The following is a 27,297-nucleotide window of genomic DNA, read 5'->3' as shown; positions in this document are numbered from 1 at the left end:
GGGCACATAGATATCCCAACAGAGCAGTGGGCCACTTTAGAGGACACTGCTGTGAACTTTACATAAAGGATGCCAGATGTACATCTCTATAAACATCAATGTAGTGGGTAACTAAGAAAGCGTTCATACCAATACACCAAGAGAATTGTAGCAACGGGAATTCAGATTTTGACCTCAGAGTTTAAAGTACTCATCCGGTCTGTCATTCGTCATTAATCCCTGCTGATATTCTCATATTTTATATACTTTTTATAATCTTTTTGTTTTATAAAAAGTATATAAAATCTTTTTGTTATTATAAAAATCTTTTTGTTATTATAAAAAGTATATAAAATATGAGAATATCAGCAGGGATTAATGACGAATGACAGACCGGATGAGTACTTTAAACTCTGAGGTCAAAATCTGAATTTCCGTTGCTACAATTCTCTTGGTGTATTGGTATGAACGCTTTCTTAGTTACCCACTACATTGATGTTTATATTGATGTTTAAAATTGAATGAAGAGATTCTATACTCGAATTATATGAAGAAGATGTACATCTCACCATAATCCCTTTATAATTTATGCTAATCCCTCCAAAACTTCCCCATAATCTATACCCACCTGTCTCCCAAACCAATAGCCCTTATGGCTGCAGATGGTACTTATATGGTAATATAGTAGGAGTTTGGTAAGTTTTAGTGTACTCATACTTTCCACCATAAATGTAGTGATTAGAGTGTCTTATGGGCATGGGTCCTTCTCTCTGTCTCATTAGCCCATCCACCAAGCTACTTAAGACACCTGTATGAGGCTATACTAACCTTAAGTCCATACTAGATATTGATGGTCTAAAGAGAGATATTTACTGTTTTTTCATATTTATGGGGATATGAGTCCACCATAATCCTACAATACTGTCATATAAGTGCCACCTGCAACCATAAGGACTATTGGGGTGGGAGACAGGTGGGTATAGTTAGTTTTGGTGGACTTTTGGAGGGATCACCATAAATTATTCCTGGTTCCTAAAGAAGCTCCCAGAGAGGTGAAACAGAAGCTCCATTGGACCTTTAGTCTTCTTCTCCAGCTAAGTGCTTGTTCCATGCATTACAAATGGATTGTGTGGCACTATAAAATAATTTGAATAGAAACATTAAAACGTTTTTGGTTTTTTTTAAGACTAATGATAGCTCATACTAAGGTGACTGCACAAGTTCAATCTAACGTGCAGCACCTGTGATCACTTGAAGTCTTTTTCCATCCATGATAGGAATCTTTGAATACAGTGGAAGGTAAAGGAAACTGTAATGAGTGACTGGATATTTTATGTGGATACTCATTGATAAGTTGTCATATTATTTGAATTGCTCACATCATGGTGATTATTTTGCTTTGCTTGATGTATCTTTAAGGAGCTGATCTTTGCCCTTAAGCTAGAGATGTTAAATGCTAAGGCCATCAAAGTTACTCTGTTTGCTTTTGGTACGTAATTACTTACTTTCTCTTTACTGTCTCCTGGCAAGGTTGAAAGATTAAACCTTGTATATCTTTTGGTTAGGAAGACATGAGGTAATGCAGCATAAAGGTTATCACAAGACTACTACTACTACTTATCATTTCTATAGCACTACCAGATGTACACAGAACTGTACATTAAACATGTAAGAAACAATTCCTGCTCGATAAAGCTTACAATCTAGTCAAAAGAAACAGGACAAATAGGGGTTAGGGAATTTCTGACAGAGGAAATGAAAAAAACAGACATGGGTTCTTTACATGTGAGTAAGACTTAGGAGTTAAAAGAAGCCTTGAAAAAGTAGGCTTTTAGCCTAGATTTGAATACTACCAGATGGAGCTTGGCATACTAACTCAGGCATATGCTTCAGCAGGAGAAGGGCACAGATCAGAGATGCTTACCCGATGAACGGAGATCCAAGAGAGGAGTAAAGGGAGAGAGGAGAGATACTGAGGAGCTGCAGAGTGAGTGAATGCACTTGTAAGTCAATAAGAGGAGTTTGGACTGTATGTGGAAATAGATAAGGAGCTAATGAAGTGACTTAAGGAAAGAGGTATGTGAGCATAGCAATACTGGTGGAATATAAGTTATACAGCAAAATTTTGAACAGATTGAAGAAGAGCAAGATGGTTTAATGGAAGGCCTGTGGGAAGCAAGTTGCAGAAATCTAGGTGAGAGGTGATGAGACTGTGGCTAAGGATTTTGGTAGTGTGCTCAGAAAGGAAAGGTCAGATTTTGGTGATATTATAGAGAAAGAAACAACAGGCTTTAGTGATCTGACGGAGATTAGGTTCTTACCTTGCTAATAATATCTTTTCTAGTAGATAGGTGTGTCATTCTGGACAAGCAGGTAATTTCCCTGTAGCTGAGTGCCTTGCAGAAGGAATCCACACTGGATTTTTTTCTGTATCACTCTTATTTCACAGAGAGCTCTGCTGTCCCCTACAGTTAGTTCTCAAGCAGGCAAGTGTCTTTTCAAAAACCTTGGTGAAGTAGGGATATGAGCAAACTCCCTAACTAACAAGTCTGTACTGCTCTGTGACCCGAAAGTGATTTCAGAGGGGAGTCAAGCTGGCATGAGCAGCAGGGTGGAGAATTTGCTTGCACTGGTGAAAATTTAAATAGGTACGGGGAGGGTAAAGGGAAGGCATGAGTGTGGCATGGGGGTGTGGAGAGGTGCCAACGCCCCCACCATGTAAGTGCCCAGGGCAATCTGCCCTCTCCCCTTACTACACCACTGGGGGGTCTCAATTGGTCTAACAAGGATGCTGCATAAGAACATAAGCAGTGCCTCTGCTGGGTCAGACCAGAGGTCCATCGTGCCCAGCAATCCGCTTACATGGAGGCCCATCAGGTCCAGGACCTGTATAGTAATCCTCTATCTATATACTTCTATCCCCTTTTCCTTCAGGAAGTTTCTAATCCCTTCTTGAACCCCAATACCGTACACTGTCCTATTACACCCTCTGGAAGTGTATTCCAGGTGTTCACCACTCTTTGGGTGAAGAAGAACTTCCTAGCATTGGTTCTGAATCTGTCCCCTCTTAATTTTTCCAAATGCCCTCTCATTCTTGTATTTATCAAAAGTTTGAAGAATCTGTCCCTCTCCATTTTCTCTATGCCCTTCATGATCTTGTAAGTCTCTATCATGTCCCCTCTTAAGTCTCTCTTTTCTGAACCCTCTCAAGTATTGCCATATCCTTCTTAAGGTACGGCGACCAATATTGGACGCAGTACTCCAGATGTGTGCGCACCATCGCCCGATACAACGGCAGGATAACTTTTTTCATTCTGGTTGTAATACCTTTCTTGATAGTACCTAGCATTCTATTCGCCTTCTTAGAGGCCGCTGCGCACTGTGCCGACAGCTTCATTGTCTTGTCCACTATTACCTCCAAGTAATTTTCTTGGGTACTTTCACCCATTACCAGCCCTCCCATCGTATAGCTGTACTTCGGGTTTCTGCTTCCTATATGCAAGACTTTACATTTCTCTACATTAAACTTCATCTGCCCAATAATGTGTGTTATGATGTGATACTACAGAGAGGGCTGCTGGGCACGATGGACCACTGATCTGGCCCAGTAGCGGCAATTCTTATGTTCTTATGTTCTATGTATAATTTTGTCACTGCACTTCAGTCTTGCCATGCATCACCCCCTTCTATTCCAGTAATGAGACCCCTTCCCTCAAATCTGGCAATGAACTTCACGCCAGGTGTGCAGCATTCCTGCTAGACCAGTTGAGATCCCCCCTCTTCCAGCACAGCTCAGCCAGTATACATCATGCCTGCCACACAGCTCTTCTCTGCACAGTGGTGTAGTAAGGGAGGGAGGGCAGACCGCCCTAGGAGCTATCTTGGTAGAGGTGCTGGCACCTCTCCACTCACATGCCAGAGGCACTGGCACCTCTCCACCCCCCACACCACACTCATGCCTTCCCTTTCCCCCTCCCTGTACCTATTCAAATTTTCACCAGCGCAAGTAAATTCTCCACCCTGCTGCTCGAGCCAGCCTGACTCCCCTCTGAAATCACTTCCAGATCACAGGGCCAGAAAGTGACGTCAAAGGAAAGCCAATGCCGGTGCATCAGCAGGCTGGAGAAGCTGCTCGCATTGGTGAAGATTTAAACAGGTACTGGGGAAACGGAGAGTGTGAGTGGAGGGAAGGAGTGGTGGGGAGAACAGAGAACAGAGTGAAGTATAGGACACAGAGCTGCACAAAATGAGAGTGCATGAAAAATTATCTTATGCATTTTCATTGTGGATATCCTGAAAATCTGACTGGCTGCGTGTGGCCCAAGAACTGAAAGATGTCAATGATCAAGCATTGTGATGATGATGATGAGGGGCCTAATGGTTAGTGCGGTGGGTTACGATGCTAGCAAACTGGATTTAATTCCCCCTGCAGCATCTTGTGACCTTGGGTAAGTTACTTGCTCTAGGTATAAAACTTCAAGTGTGAGTCCCAGGGAGAAAGTACCTGCCCTGACCTTTCACTCCAGCTCTGAGGATTATCAGCAGCTTAAACTCATTGAACCTGTAGTTTATAATATTATCAGATTGGATTCTGTATTCCTTAAGTATACTTCTTTAATACAAACTTTAAAACACAGAAATAAACTCACAGTTCAGTTGTCCTTAAGCATCTGGTCTTCTACAAAATCCACATTTTACCAGCACATTACAGAGGTAGAAATGGCCAGAAGTGTATACCACACACTCTGTGGGGGATAATATTATCCTTCTGAACTTAGCACGCTAAGCTGTATGTAGACTAGCAGACTCACAGCTAATAGTACTAAGTTGTTTGCAGGCCAGCAGATTCAAAGGTAAGACCAAATGGAGAACAATGCTTTCTCTATAGCCATGTGCTAACAAAAATGGAGTCTGAACAGACACAACAAAAGCACACAAGAAGAAATGGGGGCATCAGCCCATCAAGTATACAGTAGTGCTTACTGGGAGCTTGAGTTAAAGAAACCCACATACTGTTTACATACTTCAATACAAGCAATCTGCTTCTATGACTGTAAGGGCAGAACAGTACCTGCGTATAATGTAGACAGCACTGTATATGTTTAATGATTAGCAGTAGTAGTATATCTCATCTTAGGGTTACCATATGGATCCAGAAAAAAGAGGATAGATTATGACACCTGGGTTTTACTTTCATTGAAAGCAATGGAAGTAAAACCCAGATGTCTCAATCCATCCTCCTAGAGTCATATGGAAACTCTACCTCATCTTTACTATGCTTCTGACAAACACAAGATCCAACTCCTCTACCTCAGAAATGTCACTAGAGCAGACCTTCCCACAGACACATCCTTCTGTCCCAGATATTCTATATAGCAGGTTCCCAAACCTGTCTTGATGCTAATCTAATTAGTTTGCACATGCATCTGGGATCCAAGTCCAAATTTAGGTGACCTATATAGAATCCAGGAGAGAGAGCATTACTATTGTTTATAAGCACCACCACAAAAGTAAGTGAAAGCACAAGCAATTACAAGACAGCTAATGGTACTGGAAATCAGCCATTTTCTTTCCATAGCTGAAAGTGCAGAATAACAAAAATGTCAGATGCACCTAAGACATATTGATTTAACAAAAGATTAAATAAAATCAAAATGACCCAGGTAGATCACATAGAGCTCCATGTTTCTAAACATGAGAACATAAGGTATAATTACCAGTTTCATTACACAGAGCAACCTACAAGCATTCATAGACACAGCCTGAACAGGTTTAACCAAGAAATAATGAACCTCTCTTACAGAAATGAAACAATGCACACTGAATATGAAGACAGCATTTCATTTACATATGCACAATTATGAGAGGAGAGAAATGGAGAGGGGTGAAGCTGAAATGAATCATGTATAAAGGAGAGAAGGGGCACAAGATAAATGGAAGGGGAAGGGGGTAGACAGTTTATAAAAGGGGCAGTGGCGTGCCTAGGGTATGTAGCACCCGGGGCCCATCATTTTTTTGACACCCCCCCATGTAAAAAAATATTTTTTGTAATAACTATGAAAAATAAATGGTCATAATAGAAACAGGCACTGAAAATTTTCTTTTATTGAACCTCATATATGTAACCATTAATCCAAACATAACATAAATTATGTCTGAATTGTCATGACATCAGAAGTACATATGGAGTAGTTGCAGGTGATGCTTGGGACAGTTCTGATTGTGTTAGTTTGGTTTTATGTGTTTTTTGAATAAAAGGGTTTTTATTTCTTTTTTGAAGGTTTTGTAGTTTGTGGTCGAGGTCAATAGGTTGTAGAGTTGGGGGTCGAGCGTTAGGAGGTTGTCGAAGTTTTTTTTCTTTTGACAATTTTGGTTGGAGGGTGTGTAAATGATGTGCGAGTTCTCCTATGTCTGGTTGAAGTGGATTTAATTATTTAGCTGAAGAAATTAGTTACCCCTTCCCTCCCATTCCACACACATTAATTCTCTTCCATTATAAAAAAACACTGATAAGTTCCCAGAAAAAAAATACATTAAAATAAAAAGTGAAAACAAAGGCCCCTACAGATGAGAACATAACATAATAATAATAATAATAACTTTATTTTTATATACCGCCAGCTATCTTGCGACTTCTAGGCGGTTTAGAATAGCCTAACTGGGTCAGACCAATGGTCCATCATGCCCAGTAGCCCATTCTCATGGTAACCAAGAGTAGCAACATTCCATGCCACCGATCCAGGGCAAGCAGACACATCCCCCATGTCTTAATAACAGACTATGGACTTTTCCTCCAGGAATTTGTCCAAACCTTTCTTAAAATCAGCAATGCTATCTGCTTTTACCATAATTTCTGGCCACTTCATTTTAAAGCTTAGATCTTTCCTTCCAAACAAAGACCTTGCTAGATATCAAATACAGAAAGAACAAGGGAACTTCACAAGGACTTAGCTGTGCAGGAAATGTGAATCTCCTCATACACCCACCATATAGTGCAAAAATGTGCAAAGGTCTGTTTTTTTCTTTCGATCACTACATAGCCTAATGCCACACAAGCAGCGCTGTTACAAACATATTCTGAAGGTCAATGCTAAGGTTAACAAAGTTTCCTTCCTTGGACCAGGACATACTGACAAACCACTGGAAGAGATCCCAAAACAACTACCCAGGCACAACACCCAAAGACCCACTCAGTGTATGAACTAGTTGAATGGAGTGGACTAACTGGGGGGTGGAAATGGGCCCGGAGTTTGCTCAGCAGAATTTCCCAGACCACCTCTTCCTCTCAACACATTGACACGCTGCCGCCACCATCACCACCATTAGGAACACCTCACCGGGTAGGCCAGCAATGCTTATAAACTTTATAAAACACATTATTATATTTTCTTATAAAGCACATATTTTAACTGAACTCTCCAACATCCTCAGCCTTGCCATTCACAAAAATAGAAGGACGAAAAGTTCCTGTTTCCTGCTGTCTCATGTCCCTGGCCTATACAATATTTTTCTTCTGCAGACCCTTCAAAAGTCTGACCAAATCCTCGTTTCTCTTGCATTATAAAGTACTGAGGATGCCATTTCTCTCCAATCCCAGGTCCTAAAGTCTAAGACAGTAGCGCAAACTAGTGCTGCCTGATTCAAGAAAAAAAAAAAATATTTCGATTCGATTCAGCCTATTGAATTGGTTTATCGATTCAACTTTCCTGCCCAATTGGGTGTTTGTTTGTTTTTTCAAACATCCTAGTGGGTTTATTTTATAGCTTTTTCACTCCCCTTTGGCTTCTCCTAACCATACTGGCGCTGTGATGTAAATAAAATAAAGAAACAAAAAGGACTTTTCCTCTCTGTTAAATCCTAGCTCACGTTTGCAGTCTAACACCAGCTCTGGCAGGATACACATTTCAAATCTGACATATTGTAATCACAAAACAGAAAATAAAATTTGTTTTTCTACCTTTTGTTGTCTGGTTATTTTTCAAATCTTGTTGGTCCAAGGCTCTGGTTGTCTTCTGATAACTTGCTTGCCAGGGTCTCCTTCTTCCTTCTTTCTGCATACTAACCATCCATCTGCCATCTCTGTCCTCCCCGTTTCCCTTCCCTCCCCAGGAGGTCTGGCATCTATCCTTTTTTCGTCTCCTTCCACAGATCCATCTTTTCTTAACTACCCTTTCATCCAGCATCTCTCCCTCCTTCCCCACCACCCCAGGGTCCACCAACTCTCCCTTTCTTTTCCCAACTACCCTCCTATCCAGTATCTCTATCCCCCCCTCCACACCATCCCTTGTGTCCAACTTCTCTCCCTTTCTGTTCCTTCCCTCTCTAAAAACCATGGTCCATCATCTCTCTCCCTCTTCTCTATTTTCAGACACATTATTTCTTCCCACCCAAAGTCCGGCATATGCGCGTCTCTTTGAACCCCCCATTCCCTCTGTATATTTTTACACCAGGGCCCCCCTCCCTGAAGGCCTGTCCCCCCCTTAAAGGTCTGCATCCCACCCCTGAAGGCCTGCACTTCCCCCCGAAGGCCTGCACCCCCCCTGAAGACCTGCACCCTCCTTGAAGGCCTGCATCCCCTCTTGAAAGCCTGCCTGCCTGCTTGTCCCCCCCCTTGAAGGCCTGCCTGCCTGCCTGATCCCCTTGAAGGCATGTCCCCCCCTTGAAGGCCTGCACCCCTCAAAGGCCTGTCCCCCCCTTGAAGGCCTGCCTGTCCCCCCCCCTTGAAGGCCTGTCCCTCCCTTGAAAACCTGCCTGCCTGTCCCTCCCCCTTGAAGGCCTGCCTGCCTGCCCACCCGCCCGCCCCACCCCGAAGGACCGCTAGCCCCCCTGGCCTCCCTGCACCACCTATGAAGCACTCTGCAGCGGGATCGCGATGTCAGCGATCCCTGCGCTGCTTCGGAGCTGCTTCCTCTGCCGCAGTCCCGCCCCTCCTCTTACGTCAGAGGAGGGGCAGGACCGCGGCGCAGGAAGCAGCGCCAAAGCAGTTCAGGGATCGCTGATATCGCGATCCCGCTGCCAGCTGCTTCTTGGTGGTGCAGTGAGGCCAGGTGGGCGAGCGGTCCTTCGGGGGTGGGGGGACTGAACGGCAAGGCCGGGAGCACCCCCTCAGGGCTTGTCACCCGGTGCGGACCGCCCCCCCCGACCCCTTCTTAGTACGCTACTGAAAAGGGGTATAGAAACTAGAAAGAGAAGATGCCATATGGAAGGGAGAGACAGGCCAGATAGTGGATGGAAGGGGCAAAGAAAGAGGGAAGACAGTGGATGGAAGGAACAGAGAAAGAGGGAAGATGCTGGATTGAAAGAAGAGAGTGAAGAGAAGATAAGGAAAGCAGAAACCAGAAATAACAAAAGAATAAAGTAAAGAAATGACTTTAGAATAAAGTAGTATTGTAACTGTATTGAGAAACATTTATACATAGAAATTGGAAATAAGGTAATCTTTTTATTGGACTAATTTTAATTTAATTTTTTTAACTAACTTTCAGAGACCAAAATCCCCTTCCTCAGGTCAGGACAGGATACTGTAACAACAGTATACTGTACTGACCTGAGGAAGCACAGTTACTTACCGTAACAGGTGTTATCCAGGGACAGCAGGCAGATATTCCCACACATGGGTGACGTCACCGACGGAGCCCCGCAGCGGACAGCCTCGAAAGCAACTTGCTTGAAGATCTCGAGCTTTCGAGTGCTGCATCGCGCATGCGCGTGTGCCTTCCCGCCCGAACTAGGGGGCGCATCTCCTGTGAGGATCCTCAGTTCAGATACCAAGCTAAGAAGCCAACCAGGGGAGGTGGGAGGGTTGTGGGAATATCTGCCTGCTGTCCCTGGATAACACCTGTTACGGTAAGTAACTGTGCTTTATCCCAGGACAAGCAGGCAGCATATTCCCACACATGGGTGACCTCCAAGCTAAGTAAAAGGGAGGAGGGAAGTTGGCAATTTAAGAAAAAAGATTTTGTAAAACAGATTGGCCAAAGTGGCCATCCCTCCTGGATAAAGTATCCAGACAATAATGAGAAGTGAAAGTGTGAACCGAGGACCAAGTGGCAGCTTTACAAATTTCCTCAATAGGAGTTGATCTGAGGAAAGCAACAGAAGCCGCCATAGCTCTGACTTTGTGGCCCGTTACTCGACTCTGTAGAGGAAGACCAGCCTGAGCATAGCAGAAAGAAATGCACGCAGCCATCCAGTTGGAGATAGTACGCTTCGAGACGGGATGACCTAATCTATTTGGGTCAAAAGAAATGAAAAGTTGAGGAGAAGTTCTGTGAGGTTGAGTACGTTGAAGATAGAAAGCCCACGCACGTTTACAATCTAAAGTATGTAGAGCCGCCTCACCAGGGTGAGAATGTGGCTTAGGAAAAAATACCGGTAGGACAATAGACTGATTGATATGAAAATCAGACACTACTTTAGGTAAGAATTTGGGATGTGTACGGAGCACCACCTTATCATGGTGAAAAACTGTGAAAGGCGGATCCGAGACCAAAGCTTGCAACTCACTAACTCGACGAGCTGAAGTGAGAGCAATCAAAAAAACAGTTTTCCAAGTAAGATATCGAAAATGAGCCAAGTCAATAGGTTCAAAAGGAGGCTTCATCAGTTGAGCCAAGACCACATTAAGATCCCATACAACAGGAGGCGGTTTGACAGGTGGATGGAGATTAAAGAGACCCTTCATAAAACGAGAAACTAGAGGGTGTGCCGAGAGTGGTTTCCCATCCAAAGGCTGATGAAAAGCAGCAATTGCACTAAGATGAACTCTAATAGATGTGGATTGAAGACCTGACTGGGATAAATGAAGCAAATAATCCAGAACAGAAGCCAAAGAAGAAGAGTTTGGCTGAAGACTATGAGTGGAACACCAAGACGAGAATCTGGTCCACTTTTGACCATAACATTGACGAGTGGACGGTTTTCTGGAAGCCAGGAATACATCCTGAACAGACTGAGAAAATTTAGCAGAATCCGTCAGGTAGAAAGGAACCATGCTGTCAAATGAAGAGACTGCAGGTTTGGATGAAGTAAAGATCCCTGACTCTGAGTGAGCAGAGAAGGAAAAACTGGCAGAAGAAGAAGTTCCTTGATGCTGAGTTGAAGAAGAAGAGAGAACCAAGGTTGTCGGGGCCACCGAGGCGCTATGAGAATCATCGTGGCATGGTCCGACTTCAACTTGACAAGGGTTTTGAGAATCAGAGGAAAAGGAGGAAAGGCGTATAGGAACTGACCCTTCCAATCCAGAAGAAAAGCATCCGCCTCGAGACGGAGAGGTGAGAAGATGCGGGAACAAAACAGAGGAAGTTTGAAGTTGTTGGGTGACGCAAAAAGATCCACCCGAGGAGTCCCCCATCGAGTGAATACTTGACGAAGTGTGGGGGAGTTGAGCGTCCATTCGTGAGGTTGAAGTAGACGACTCAATTTGTCTGCAAGGCAATTCTGAAGACCCTGAATATAAACAGCGCGAAGAAGGATGTTGTGCGAAATCGCCCAATGCCACAACCTCAGAGCTTCCTGACACAGAGAGTGGGAACCCGTCCCGCCCTGTTTGTTGACATAATACATTGCTACTTGATTGTCCGTCCGAATAAGGACTACTTGGTCGTGAAGGAGGTGAAGGAAAGCTTTGAGAGCACGAAATATCGCTCTGAGTTCCAACAGATTGATGTGACATCGACGATCTGTGGCAGTCCATAACCCTTGCGTACGGAGACCATCTACGTGGGCTCCCCATGCGTACTCGGACGAATCTGTTGTGAGAACTTTCTGATGAGGAAGATGGTGAAACTGCAAACCTCTGGAAAGATTTGAAGAGAGCATCCACCAGCGGAGAGACTTCTTTAATGAAGGCGTCACCGCTATATGACGAGAAGGTGGATCTATGGCTTGTTGCCATTGGGACGCCAGTGTCCACTGAGGGATGCGAAGGTGGAGTCTTGCAAATGGAGTCACATGCACCGTAGATGCCATATGTCCGAGAAGGACCATCATTTGGCGAGCCGTGAGAGTCAACAGGGAAGTTACGTGATGACAAAGGCTCAAGAGAGTATCCTGCCGATTGAGGGGGAGGAAAGCTCTCATGCGAACAGAATCCAACACTGCGCCAATAAATTGGATCGATCGAGTTGGAACCAACTGAGATTTGGGAAAGTTGATGTGGAACCCCAGACTTTGAAGAAAAGAAATAGTCTGAAGGGTCACTTGAGTAACCCCTGGAAGAGAAGGAGCTTTGATAAGCCAATCGTCGAGGTAAGGAAAAACTTGCAGTCCCCGAGCCCGAAGGGCCGCGGCTACCACAACTAGACACTTGGTGAAGACCCGAGGAGAGGTTGCCAAGCCAAACGGAAGAACCCTGTATTGAAGGTGAAGGTTCCCCACCTTGAACCTGAGATATTTGCGAAAATTTGGATGGATAGGAATGTGAGTATAAGCCTCTTTGAGATCCAGTGAGCACATCCAATCCCCTTGATCCATAAGGGAGTACAGAATCGGAAGAGAGAGCATGCAAAATTTCTCTTTGACTAGAAATTTGTTGAGAGCTCGGAGATCCAGAATGGGTCGCAAATCCCCCGTCTTCTTTGGAACTAGGAAGTATCTGGAGTAAAACCCCAGGTTGTGTTCGGAAGGAGGAATCTCCTCCACCGCTCGAAGGCGAAGAAGTGCCTGAGCCTCCTGAAGAAGAAGGGGGAGTTGCGAGGAACTGGAAAGACACTCTCCTGGAGGGTGATCTGGGGGCACCTGAAGTAGGCGCAGAGAGTATCCCTCGCGGATGATCGTAAGGACCCAAAGGTCCGATGTAATGGTTTCCCAGACAGATGAAAAAAGGGAAAGGCGACCTCCGATGGGTAGGGAGGAATTTGGATGTAAGGAGGTTGGAATGCTCACCACTGGACCGTCAAAAAGACGGAGCTGTTTTGGTTGGAGCAGGCGCCTGGGACTTTTGAGGACGTTGTTGCTGTGGCCGTCTAGGTGGAGGCCTAGAAAAAGCCGGTGTGGACTTCATCGGATAACGACGAGCTGGAGGTTTGTAAGCTCTAGTCACAGAAGGTTTTGGTTTCGGACGAAGCAGAGAGGCGAAGGAGCGCTCATGCTCAGAAAGCCTTTTAGTAGCTGCTTCAATAGAGTCATCAAAAAGCTCAGAACCTAGGCACGGCAGGTTGGCTAAACGATCCTGTAAATTGGGATCCATGTCTACTATCCTGAGCCATGCAAGACGTCGCATGGCCACTGCAAATGCCGAGACCCTGGAGGACAGCTCAAAAGCATCATAAGATGCCTGCAACATGAATAGACGCAATTGAGAGAGAGACTGAAGAATGTGTTTGTATTCAGAAAGGCGTTCTTTGGGCCAGTCTGGGCAAAAGGATGACAACTGCTTCAAAAAATAATTAAAATATGAAGTAAAGACATAGTTGTAATTCAAAATTCGATTTGTCATCATTGAATTTTGATAAAGTCTGCGCCCAAACTTGTCCATAGTTCGCCCTTCGCGTCCTGGTGGAACTGTTGCAGACACCTTAGAAGGATGAGCCTTCTTCAGGGACGATTCCACCACTAGAGATTGATGAGAAAGTTGAGATTTCTCAAAACCTTTACATGGAACAGTGCGATACCGAGACTCCAGCTTCGATGGAATAGCTGTCACAGAGTAAGGAGTCTCCATATTACGTAGAAAAGTCTGCTTCAGCACCGGTGTCATGGGTAGACGCAAAGTCTCCTTAGGAGGATGAGAAAGTTCCATATCCGCCAGATATTCAGGCGTGTATTTTGAATCTGAATGTAAGTCAATATTAAGCGCCTGCCCCATGTCGAAGACAAATTTCGCAAACGAAGAAGACTTTGAGATCGAGGCTTCCTCAGGGGAGGCAGAACGAGTATGAGGCGCCACTGAAAAAGATGGAGAAGCCTCGCGTGAATATTGAGATACAGGCTCCGATTCAAGGTGTAAAGTGATGGATGATGCTCCACTGCCCGTCATAGGAGGAGTGGCTGAATGCTTCCGCTTAAGGCTCCGAGTTGGAGAGGTGCGCGGAGTACGAGGCTTAGCCAGAGGAGATCTATCTCGAGACAAACGCCTCGAAGGTGGAGTCCTCGACCTCGAATGCCTCGATGAAACTGAAGAGGCAATGTTACTATGAGAGCGAGGCACAATCTTGGAAGCGAGATCCGAATGCCTCGAGCTCTTCGTGGAAGCGAGCTTCGAAGACCGAGATCTATGCTTGGATCGAGGCAATGATTGTTTAGCAACCCGTTCAGACGAGGAATCCGACGAGGAAACCCTGGATTGAGACCTGCGACGAGGAGATCGTCGACGAGGTACAGACAGCTGCTCAGGCTGGAGTTGCGAAGACAGAGTCGAGGTCGGGACCAACTGAGCCACTATCGAGGAAATTTGCGTAGTCAAAATTGACTTAAGCATATCCTCAAACATGGGTACGGAGACCAAAGGACTCGGAGTCACAGGAGGTCTCATGCGTTCCAAGGAGGGCGACCTCGATCGAGAGTATTCCCTAGACTTGGAAGCACGTTTAGAAGGTCTAGAAGACGGAGTCAAACCTGGAGCCCCAGGTTGGATGGATGCAGACTCCGTCGGCTTCTTAGGGATGGTACCTGAAAAGGAAGCAGGAGACTTACCCCCCAGTCCAGGCTTCGAGGACACCGTCGAGGCCTTCGAGGCCGAGGACCCGGAGGTCTTCGAGGCCGAGGCCTGTCGAGGAGGCGAGGTCGAGGTTTTAGCACTCGAGGTTTGACCCGAAGTCGAGGTTTTAACAGATGCCTCGACCGAGGCCACAGCTTTTTCAGGCTCCATGCGAGGGAAAAGTTCTAAAAACCTGTCGCAGCGGCGCTTGAAGGCACGAGGTTGAAGAGTGAGGCAGCGAAGACAATCTTCAGAGCGATGAGTCAACCCGAGACAGATCATACACCGACTATGTGGATCAGTGATGGAAATAGTCCTGCCGCACTGATAACACCTTTTAAACCCGGTAACAGGCCGGGACATAGAGAGGACAAAGTCCGTGTCGAGAACGAGGAAGAGAGGCCTAGGCCTCAATCTTCCAACCCGAAGTTAAAGAAAAACAAAAGGATGTTTGTTTGTTTGTTTTTTTGGAATAAATAAAATAGAATTAGAACACAGCGACCGAAAACAATAAAAAGTAATCAGCCGCGGTGAAGAGAAGGCACAACGCTACGGGAACCAAGTCGACAAGTCTTCTCAGCTCCGCGGAAAACGTTGAACTGAGGATCCTCACAGGAGATGCGCCCCCTAGTTCGGGCAGGAAGGCACGCGCGCATGCGCGATGCAGCACTCGAAAGCTCGAGATCTTCAAGCAAGTTGCTTTCGAGGCTGTCCGCTGCGGGGCTCCGTCGGTGACGTCACCCATGTGTGGGAATATGCTGCCTGCTTGTCCTGGGATAAAGGAGGTTTTGGCCTCTGAAAGCTTATTGAAAGCGTATTAGTCCAATAAAATTGTATTTTCTTATTCTACGAGTGTCGGTGCAGCATCAGAACATTTAGCACTCCGGGCCACAGTAGAAACCTCTACTGCAGCTTAGTAAAAGGGGGGGGGGGTTATGTTTGTTCCAACATAACGATATTCATATATTATTGTTATAACTAATTAGAAACAATTATTTTTGGTTACAGCATAATGACATTTACAAATTACTAATTAGAAACAATTTTAGTTGTTCTTTCCATATACTTCATATCGTTTTATTACAAATTTATGTGTGTAACATCAAATCAATTATTTTGTCATTTTTTAGCTATTGATTTCATATTATGGGGGTTGTAAATCATCTGTATCACATTATCACTTTACTAACAGCATAACAGCAAAAAATTGCCACTGCTGGGTCAGACTAGTGGTCCATCATGCCCAGCAGTCCGTTCATGCGGCGGCCCTTTCGTCAAAGACCAATGCTTTAAATGAGTCCAGCCTTATCTGCGTACGTTCCGGTTCAGCAGGAACTTGTCTAACTTTGTCTTGAATCCCTGGAGGGTGTTCTCCCCTACAGACTCCGGAAGAGCGTTCCAGTTTTCCACCACTCAGTGGGTAAAGAACTTCCTTATGTTTGTACAGAATCTATCCCCCTTCAACCTTAGAGAGTGCCCTCTCGCTCTCCCTACCCTGGAAAGGGTGAACAACCTGTCGTTATTTACTAAGTCTATGCCCTTCAGTATCTTGAATGTTTCGATCATGTCCCCTCTCAGTCTCATCTTTTCAAGGGAGAAGAGGCTTAGTTTCTCTAATGTCACTATACGGCAACTCCTCCAGCCCCTTAACCATTTTAGTTACTCTTCTCTAGTCCCTTTCGAGTAGTATCGTGTCCTTCTTCATGTACGGTGACCAGTGCTGGATGCAGTACTCCAGGTGAGGACGCACCATGGTCCAGTACAATGGCATGATAACCTCCTCTGATCTGTTCATGATCCCCTTCTTAATCATTCCTAGCATTTTGTTCACCCTTTTCACCGCCACCACGCATTGCGCAGACTGCTTCATCGACTTGTCAATCAGTACTCCCAAGTCTCTTTCCTGGGGGGTCTCTCCAAGGACCGCCCCGGACATCCTGTATTCGTGTATGAGATTTTTGTTACCGACATGCATCACCTTACACTTATCCACGTTGAACCTCATTTGCCATGTCGCTGCCCATTTCTCGAGCGTGGTTATGTCACATTGCAGATCTTCGCAATCCCCCTTCGTCTTCATTATTCTGAATAACTTAATATCGTCTGCAAATTTAATCACCTCACTCGTCATACCACTTTCCAGATCGTTTATAAATATATTGAAGAGCACGGATCCAAGCAACGAGCCCTGCGATACCTCACTGGTAATACTCTTCTAGTCTGAGTATTGTCCATTTTCCCCCACTCTCTGTTTCCTATCCGCCAGCCAGTTTTTAATCCACGTATTTCTCCCTCAATTCTATGGCTTGCAATTTTCTGAAGTAGTCATTCATGTGGAACCTTGTTGAACGCCTTCTGAAAATCCAAGTACACAATGTCGACTGGGTAACCCTTGTCTATCTGCCTGTTTACTCCCTCAAAGAAGTGCAGCAAGTTCGTCAAGCAAGATCTTCCTTTGCTGAAGCCGTGCTGGCTGGTCCTCATCAGATCGTGTCCATCAAGGTGATCAATGATGTGGTCCTTTATCAGCACCTCTACCATCTTTCCCGGTACTGAGGTCAGACTCACCGGTCCCAACATCTCCCTACTCCCTCCCTGCTCCTTACCTTCATGGCCGGCAATTTCTAAACTGCCTTCTTACAGCAGTCGAAGCGTTGAAGCTGTGTGTGGCTGCCGTAAAGTTAATCTCTGATGCAACCAGAAGTTGCATCAGAGATAACCTTTCTGGCAGCCATATGCAACTTCAGCGCTCCGGCTGCTGTAAGAAGGCAGTTTAGAAATCACCGGCCATGAAGGTAAGGGGCAGGGAGGTTTGTCGGCACAGTTGTGCGCTGCAAGCAGGAAACACTCCTTCTTCCTGTCAGACCAGGGCTTGTTGTCCAGGGGGGGCACAGGTGCATGGCAGAAGCAGCTAAGAGGTGTTCTCGCTGCAGGAGGGGCTGAAAGTGCCATGAAGGTAAGGGGCAGGGAGGGAGAAAGGGAGGAAAGGTGGGGTGGAGAGGAACAGATGGTGAAGGGAAATGGGGGAGAAGACGCTGAAAGGACGTGGGGAAGACAGAGTGGGGAGAAGACGCTGAAAGGATGTGGGGAAGACAGTGGGGGGAAGACGCTGAAGGGACATGGGGAAGACAGTGGGGAGAAGATGCTGAAGGGAAATGGGGAACAGAGAGTGGAGAGAAGACACTGAAGGGAAATGGGGAAGAGAGATTGGGAGAAGACACTGAAGGGAAATGGGGAAGAGAGATTGGGAGAAGACGCTGAAGGAAAATGGGTAAGAGAGAGTGGGGAGAAAACACTGAAAGGAAATGGGGAAGAGAGATTGGGAGAAGAAGCTGAAGGGAAATGAGGAAAAGAGAGTGGGGAGAAAAATGCTGGTAAGGAAGAAGACAGAGATGCCAGACTATGTGGGGAGCGGCGGGAAGAAGATGGGTGCCAGACCAATTGGGGGGGAAGGGAGAGGCACAGTAACAGAGCAAATGGAAGACGCAGAGAGAAGAGAGTTTAGATTTGTTTATTTTTATTTAGATTTGATGAATCACTTATTCAAATTTGCTAAGCGAGAGACAGTGAAACACGTACAACTTGTCTGAACCAGAAAGGAGAGAAGCCGCAGCATACCCTGACCAAAGTCAGCTGTAAATATACTACCAGAACGCTGCAGCTCTCCCGCCATCACCGGAGACCCAAGTGCACGCCTGATTCTCATTGACACGTGGCCGCTGCATCAACGCTCCTAGAAACAGTAGGATTCAAGCCCCGCAAAATTTACCCTGCTGCGGCCTGCATAGAAAGAAAATCAGACTTGGGGAATAACCAGAAGAACGGTACATGCTTCCCACAGCGCTGGAAAAAACATGTCCCATCTCATGCGCATTGCTATAAACCGGCACCTGCACAATCAGCTGCACATGGCTGTGACAAACACCGACGAAAGAGAGCCTCAGAATAAACAGGACTACTACTGCTGCACTGAAACCCAACAAGGAGAACAAGTACGAGCATGAAATCGCACCGCTACTGCCGCGCTGTAACCAACAAGTAACCAAGCACATGTATGCAAAGGGCGGGAAAGTCCCGGCTCCCTCAATGGATTTCTAGTCATAAAACTTAGCTTCAATAAAATATCCATTCCTTAAACATACGTTGACTGAACCCACAGTACTAAGACTCCCAAATAGAACCTGAAGTTCAAACAACAGTAAAAAACACATACATACTCACAAGCTTTTTGTTAAGGCCGGTTGAAGCCAGTAAGAGCTGGTTGTGCAGCACTAACAGGGCAGAATGTAGCAACTGTGGTCTCCCTTTTTTTTTTTTAAACAGAGAAGGGAAAGAAGAAAAAATTGAGACCCTGTCAGACCCTCTAGCAATGGAGGGAGGGTGAAGCAGGGACCTGGGGGAGCCCAGGTGTAACCCCTAAAGCCGGCACTGTTCAGCCGGACACCTCTGTCTCACTGAAGAGAAAATCTCAACAGGAGAAATAGCATTGCTAGCTCACTGAAGAGAAACCTCAACAGGAGAAACAGAATGGCAGTCTCACTGAAGAGAACCCTCAACAGGAGAAAATAAAGTTCCAGTCACAGCCAGAATCCAGGAGCTATTCGAATAGCGACCCTCACCTGCTGGGAGATAGAGCATACAGGAGATACAGGAGGAGTGCCAGCCAATAGGACCACCTGTTAATCAGTTTCTCTATCTCCGCCTGCTGGTAGATGTGTGCTATCCCATTGGTCTCTGGATTCATCTGCTGCTGTTGCTAAGGAAAAAAAAAATTTAATTGAATCTCACTGGCACTGGTATGGTAATCTTTGTTGTTTGTTTTGAATTTTATAATAAAAGAAAAAAAAGAAATACAAGTGGAAATAAAGTAAATAAGAAAACAGGTAAATAAATGGGGGCGTGGTGTGGACAGGGCAGGGGGTGGGGCATGAGTGGGGCAGGGCTAGGGGCCCAGTGTACTTGTGTGCCTAGGGTCCTTCGAAGAATTAATCCTGCCCTGCCTGGGGTTCTCCTTTTGGTCTTTGTTTGTGGGGTAGGTACTGTATTGCAAAGAAAAATGTATACTTGGCTAATGTAATTTTTTATTTTCTGACTAGTATCATGTTTGTTTGTATATCTTTTTTTTTTTTTTGCTATTGTTATATTCTTTTATAAAAGATAAAGTTCAAAAAAATGATTGGCCCTAGGTGTCAATATGTTAGGTATGCAACTGTAGAGGAGCAGAAAAAGGATACAAATATATGTATAACCTGTATGTCTGCACTCTGAGAACTTCCTCTATCAGTTGAGACAGAGAGGTTATGTAGGCACTCTGACATGTGTACACCCCTTCATTTTGCAACAAACTGAAGTCAATCAATTCTACCAAAATTATATAAATAGCACAAACCTGAAACTGCTAGGCATTCACATTTGTTAGTATACATTCAGCTCTTTGGCACACTTAGGAATCTTTTTACTAGGCTGTGGTAAGCATTAGCACATATTTACCACAACTTACAACAGTTTTAGCGTGGAATGCACTCGGAGACCTGTAGTAAATTTGAGATCAATGCATGCAAACCACATACTACAATATTTTTATTTATTCCATGGATGGAGTATGTTAGAGGTGACGGAAAATGAGTGTTTCCACATTGAATTGATAGCACAAGGTTAGCACATGAGTCCTTACCACCTACAAAATAGGTGGTAGGTACATGCTCACACTGTTTTTGTAATGGCTGCATGCTAGTGACATATTAACTGACCTACGTTACACTCCAAGGATCACAGTTGATGATACAGACTTTCTGTTAGAACTGCAATTCCAAATCTTAGGAGTAGAAATTGATAACCACCTATTCATGAAAAGCCATGCACAATCGATAATAAAATAATCTTTCAGAAATTACTTTGAAATAGAGGCTTTCTGAATTTTAGTGTAATCCCTAACGCTATCTTGACTAGACTACTGTAATATGACACTTGTTCTTTATTCTGCAACTAGCCCAAAATTCAGTGGTAAGACTCATATATGGACTATGGAAATTGGAGCCTGCAGCCCTACTATATAAAATTCTATTGGCTACCCATAACTGCAAGGATCAAGTTTAAATTGGGCCTCACTGCCTTTAAAATCCTGAGAGAGAATGCCCCTACTCCAGGGTGCCTCCAAGAGATATTCTACCAGAAATATTTTCATTTTAAAATTCCCAGCATGCAACAATATAAAGTCTTCCAGGCAAATTAGCCTGTCCATCCAAATCAATTAGCAAAATGCTGGAACCAACTACCAATTGGAACCACCTCTAGCCGTCAAACCCCACCCTGAGTTTTCAGGAGCCGCCACCGCAGACCCCTCTCATTGGCCGCGTCTGGTGTCGCTCCGGAGCGGAGGCACCGCCCAGGGCCGACCGAAGAGAAATAGAACGTGGCGCGTGTAGCAGGAGCCACCCAAAGCCAGACGAGATGTGAAATAGACAAGTATCTGTCGCCACAGCCTCCTTCAGTTTCTGTCATCGCAGAGCAGAAAAAATACACACAAGACAGCGCGTCTGGGATAGATCAGTTCTTCAGTGATGATGATGGGTTGCCTTATAGCATCAACATTTACACTACGATCTTGTGACCACTACCTCAGGTTCAGAAAACTTCTAAAATCATTTCTGTACCATGATAGGGAGCCAATCCTGAAGTAACTGAAATGGTAATTGTAAAAGCACATTTTTAAACTAATGCAACTCCCTGGACAAAACAAAGAACCAAGACCTACTTGTACTTGTGCTCATAACTATATAGTTGAAACAATGATCAAACTGTATTAATAGTTAGACTGATCTACCTGTACTAGCAACCCTATTAAATGTCCATGTCAATCTGTTCATTATAATTTCCTGGGTAACAGAAGCAACCTCTTGTAATATAATCCAACCTTGAACTGAATAAGTAAAGGTGTAGCAATATTCCATGCTACCAATCCAAGGCAAACAGTGGCTTCCCCCATGTCTGTCTCAATAACAGACTAGGGACTTTTCCTCCAGGAAATTGTCCAAATCTTTCTTAAAACCAGCTACGCTATCCATTCTTATCACAACCTCTGGCAATGCGTTCCAGAGCTTAACTATTCTCTGAGTGAAAAATTATTTCTTCCTATTAGTTTTAAAAGTATTTCCCTGTAACTTCATTGAGTGTCCCCTAGTCTTTGTAGTTTCTGATGGAGTTAAAAATCGATCCACTTGTACCCGTTTTACTCCACTCAATCATATCTCCCCTCAGCTGTTCATTTTCTAAGTTGTAGAGTCCTAACTTTTTTAGTCTTTCCTCTTACGAGAGGAGTTCCATCCCCTTTATCATCTTGGTCACTTTTCTTTAAACCTTTTTAGTGCCATTATATCTTTCTTGAGATAAGGTGACCAGAGGTGAATGTAATACTCCAGGTGAGGTCGCACCATGGAGCGATACAGAGGCATTATAACATTCTTAGTTTTGTTAACTATCCCTTAATAACTCCTAGGCATCGTTTGCTTTTTTTGGCCACAGCCGCACATTGGGTGGAGGATTTCATCCTATTGTCTACAATGACTCCCAGATCTTTTTCTTGGGCGCTAACCTCCAAGGTGGACCCTAGCATCTAGTAACTGTGATTTTGGGTTATTCTTCCCATATTTTGTATTCACAAAGTATCCTCCTTCAACCTTGACACCTTGACACATTCACAAAGCCTTCAACAATGCTGGCTCAATGAATTCTGGAGGTTCATTAATTAAAAGTATAAATGTCTGTGAGCATGATATGCTGGAACTCCATCCTGTTGAAAAATAAACTACTCAGAAATGTCTCAAGTTTTAGGCAAAAGTTTATGCTATTTCGGGGTTATTTGGTAAAATGTTGGTTGTCTTCATTGTTAGATGATCTATAAATGCTAAACAATAACTATTATAAGAGATAGGTGCTAGGAAAAACAGCTAAAGTCAGAAAAAATGAAAAAACTGTATAAAGCACAAGATAATATACTTAATCATATGCTTACTTACCTTATCCTGATGATCTTGTTCATTGAAAGGATACACAATGTATTTCTACTGTCCACAAATAAATAGTGGTTTAAATGAAAAATTAGAATACTTTTCCAATTAGATTCTTCTAAGTGAAAAATATGGCTTTACAACTGGTCCATATCAAGTTACACAGGTAAAATTTTTCCCCACAACAAACAACAACAACAAAAAAAAGAAATTACACAAATAAATTGTTAGCACAAATTCAGACCTGCTCTTTGCACTTATGGCACAAATTGTGATGCCTATGCATATATGAAGAAGCTGCTCCTAGGATGGGTGGGGAAAACAAGGCAGAGGATACAAGTGTCACACCTAAGAACTATTATTTTGGTATGCATATAGTTTCAAGTTTATTATTAAATTTGATTAATCGCCTATTCAAAATTCTAGGCGATGTACAAATAAATAAAATTACAGAGTTAGGGGAAACAGACATAACTAACAAAAAAGACTAAGTCTACTAAACATGATAAAAAACCAACTTATACAAACATATTAAAACATGAGGAGAGGCTAGGACAGAAATACAATCTGATTATAAAGAAAAACAATTAAGGTTAAAAATGATAGGAAAGGGAAAGAAAACCCAAAATAATAATAATAAAATAATCATTCCTAGACTATCCCAGTTCAGAAAATCCAGATGAGTGATGTATATCAGCAGAGAGCGTGGCAGAATGTCAAAGTCACTAAATCAGTTGATATGATTTATCAACCCATATCAGATATTCAATTGTTTGTTTTTCAAATGGTTTATGTAAATATAACCCCCTCCTTCTCAGACTGAGGTAAAAAGTATCCCTCTTGAAATAAGATTTGTTTTGTAGTCGTAAACACCGAAGGTTACATTGATACCTTTCCGCAGGAGAAGGAGTGAGTTACATTAAAAAAATAATAATGAATGTAATAATAAAATGTAATGTAACCTGTAAATAAAAATGTTAATTAAACCATAAACAAAATAGATATAAAGAAGCACTAAGGATTCAAAATTTAAAATAGAAATAAAATATAATAAACAAATGCTGTATATCAAATCTAGACAAAGAAATTCTACTTCCTCTCTGTATAGTGTTCCACACAGACATTTAATAAACAAACTGAGTGCCCTTAGGAAGAGTCCCAAAGTGACGGGCTGGGTCAAGAACTGGTTGAGTGAAAGGCGACAGAGGGGAGTGATCAATGGAGATCACTCTGAGGAAAGGGATGTTTTACCAGTGGCCTCAAGGTTCTGTTCTTGGGCCTGTACTTTTTAACATTTTTATAAACGATATTGCTGATATTTCAATTTTCATAGTCCAAGTTATCCAGAGGTGTAAATCCACTATGAATAGCTCATAAACAATTCCTTTTAGTTACTATCTAAGGGGCTGAGCCTCAGATCGCCGTGTGTTGTGTGGCGAAGGGACTAGCGCAGAGACAGCAGGAAATATTGAATAACAACGATTTCACTGCCTATTTTCAACAACACCCTGCCTGGAATCTAAAAGTTAAGTCCTTGTTTAAAAACCATAAGTTTAAGAACTAAAAGTGTTTTTGATTAACAACAGGGCATGAGGGGAGCATGAGCCAGTGAGGTTAATTCCCTTTCTAGTGTGCTTGTGAAACATATACAACACACGGGGATCTGAGGCTCAGCCCCTTAGATAGTAAATAAAAGGAATTAAGTTTATGTGCTATTCATAGTGGATTTACACCTCTGGATAACTTGGACTAAGAAAATTGAAATGACATTTGAGAAGGGTATATTTTGAAATTAATATATGTTCTTTCTCATCCTGTATATAATTTTGGGTCAGAGGTTTTCTCAGAAATTAGGTGCAATGTTATAAGATACCTACATTTGTGTACCTAATTGCCATCAGTTGAACAAAAGTATTTACACCAGCCTTTGACAGACCTAAATGATCACACCCAAAGTTAAACGCAAAAGCCCTGATTCTATAAATGATGCCTAACTTCTAGGTGCCATTGAGTGGAATTGTCAATCATCCGCTAGGCACCATTTACACAATCGAACCTAGCGGCACCTAAGTGGTCTTAGGCACTGGTAGGCATTGAATCCTTAGGTGCACTGCCATTTAGGCCAGGGTTTTCTTGGCCTAAATGAGTTGTACCTAAGTTAGGGGCCTACCAGTGCCTAAGTCAAACCAAGCCCAAAATCCACCCAGAATCTGCCCCTAACCACATCTACTTGCTGGTAGGCACCTCGATGTAGACACCTACCTCAAAGTGGTAGGTACCTACAAGTTAAATGTCTACCTGCTAATTAATTTTTAAAATCTTTTTAAAATTGATTTTTAAATGCTGCTTTCAATTAACAGCACCAATTAAGAAAATTAAGTTAGGTGCCTAGATCAGCCAAACATGCCATTCTAGGTGCTTAACTTACTGTTTATCAAATCTGGGCCAAAGGCTATTCTGTGCAGAGTGCCCATTAAAGAATACCAGCTTAGCACAGATCATCCTCATTCCTAACTTTGGGTACCATTTACTGAATCTACCCATAGCGTGTAACTGCAGTGGGGCATTCACCAGGGCAAGTCATGAACAGGTCCCACATATGCATGTAATTTATAGAATACTATAAGTTACACATTTAAATGCAACATTTATGCACTAATATTTATGACATAGGGGATAGTGCCTAAATGTTGGTGCGTAAATGCCAACTTACACTACTCTATAACAACATCTGGGCACCCGGATGCATGCTTTAGAGCAATGTATTACAAACTCTGTGCAGTGTACCATGGCAAGATTCCAGATGTGCTGTGAGATGCTGGCAAGGAGGAGAGACACTGGCACAGTCTGACTGCTTACAAAACTTGCCTCTTGTGGCGAGAGGCACGTCCTTTAGGCATTCAGCTAGCGTCTTGTCTCTTTATCTCTGCCTCTCCTTCTCTCTACACCTCTCCTCTTTCAGTCCCAACTACCGGTGTGGTAGTTGTAGGCACAGGGGCCGTCTGGAGGGCCTCTGTTCATGCACGGACGTTGATGCAATGACATCACGCATGCGCACAATGTCATCGCATCAACATCCACGCATCTCCGGATGCCCTCCAGCAGTGGCCCCGAGTTTAATGTGCCGCAGCTTTTAAAAGTTTGCGGAACACTACATTATAGAATTCACACTCAATGCTCAGCATTTTGATGCCCAAATGTGGATGACCTTTGTAGAAATGCTCCCATCCCCCTCTCCCAGGTTACTACAGTAGAAACCCGACTCTTAAAACTAGTGTCTACAATTATATACTTACTACTAAATGTAGAAAATCACATCTTAAGGTGAAATATTACAGCTACTCTTTCGCCTAAAATCTCTTATAACATATGAAGCTTTCCAGTTCAATCATACGTATTATAAAATGGAATTCTTTGCTACATGGTACAACATTTCTGTTTACACTTCTTGTTCTCATAGTACAGTATAAAGAGGTACAAATACTAACTTCTTCTTAGAAGAATCAAGTTGACTTTTTCCTTAATGTGGGAAGGAAGCTGTTGCCATAGCAACGAGGTGAGCAAACAGAGAGCCTTCATGTTTCCACCCACTACATAGATATCAATCAGAAAATGCATGCATAGTACAGGAGAGTCATTACATACCCTTTGTCGGATGTGACATAAATTCTGTGATAGCATATCCCTCATTGATTCAGCGTCTTCCGGAGAAAGCCTTTGTACATGTTGATCACAATACTTCCTGCAAATGTCAGGAGAAAGTAAACATTAACCTGTTATAAATGCAAATAGACTGCCAGTATTTATCCTTTATAGGGAGATAAATCTTAAGAGATAGGGCATGAAAACACTGTTAGCATTGAGTTCAGAATGATACAACTCCTGGGGTTGTATCTCCAGATGAATTAGTTTTTGGACAGATCATGACAGGATGGAACCCCATTTAATTACTAAACTGTCAATTAAAATTTAGCGAGGAAGCTTTGGAATTTTCTGACTTCTGATCATTTTAGAACATGGATCCAATCATTTATTACACCTTACTTTGACTATTGTAATGCTCTGTATGTGGGCAACCCCATTTGTGTACCAAGGGCATTGCAGATAGCTCAGAATGCAGTGGCATTGATTTTATTAGGTCTGTCTCATTCTATTCATATCTTACCAGTTTTGAAAAGTGTACACTGGTTGCCTGTTTAATGCAGAATTCAAATTAAGAGCTAGACTCATCTTCAAAGCATTGCATGAGGCTCTAAATGTTTTAGCCTCTTCCCTACATGGTTATCAACCTATATGCATTTTGAGGTCCACAGAAAAATTGTTAGCTGCACTATCACTTCATGAGGTTAGATGGAATGATTATAGATCTTTGAACTTTTATGTGGTCAGTTCTCTTCATGGAATCTTTTACTACAGGATTTAATTAACTATGATTTCTTCTTTGCATATTTGGAAATGTTTGAAAGTGTATCTATTCATTCAAGTGTATTATTCTTTTACATATTTTGAAGTTTATTTTTGCTTACTTATGCTCATATTAATTTCATTTATTGTCTGTTATCCCTCCACCTGATCATGTAGGTTATTTGTAAGCCACATAGAATTGCTTTGATAGAGCGGGTTATAAATGGCTAAAATATATTTTTTTAAATAGGCAAGGAAATTTTGGATATG

At 43.3% G+C, this 27,297-nt stretch overlaps 1 protein-coding gene across 1 annotated transcript in view; it reads right to left on the bottom strand.

The window, feature by feature from the left end:
* Positions 1 to 13,786, bottom strand: part of LOC117362917 (interleukin-1 receptor type 1-like) — a 131,396-nt gene extending 117,610 nt beyond the window's left edge. Inside the window, exon 1 of the mRNA XM_033950009.1 lies at positions 13,570 to 13,786. Coding sequence (XP_033805900.1) covers positions 13,570 to 13,786 — 217 coding nt within the window. The remainder of the gene's footprint in view (positions 1 to 13,569) is intronic.
* Between the last annotated feature and the right edge of the window lie 13,511 nt (positions 13,787 to 27,297).

This window comes from Geotrypetes seraphini, chromosome 6 (genome assembly GCF_902459505.1).
Source record: "Geotrypetes seraphini chromosome 6, aGeoSer1.1, whole genome shotgun sequence".
In the NCBI taxonomy this organism is placed as follows: Eukaryota; Metazoa; Chordata; class Amphibia; order Gymnophiona; family Dermophiidae; genus Geotrypetes; species Geotrypetes seraphini.
This window is presented reverse-complemented; position numbering and strand designations above follow the sequence as displayed.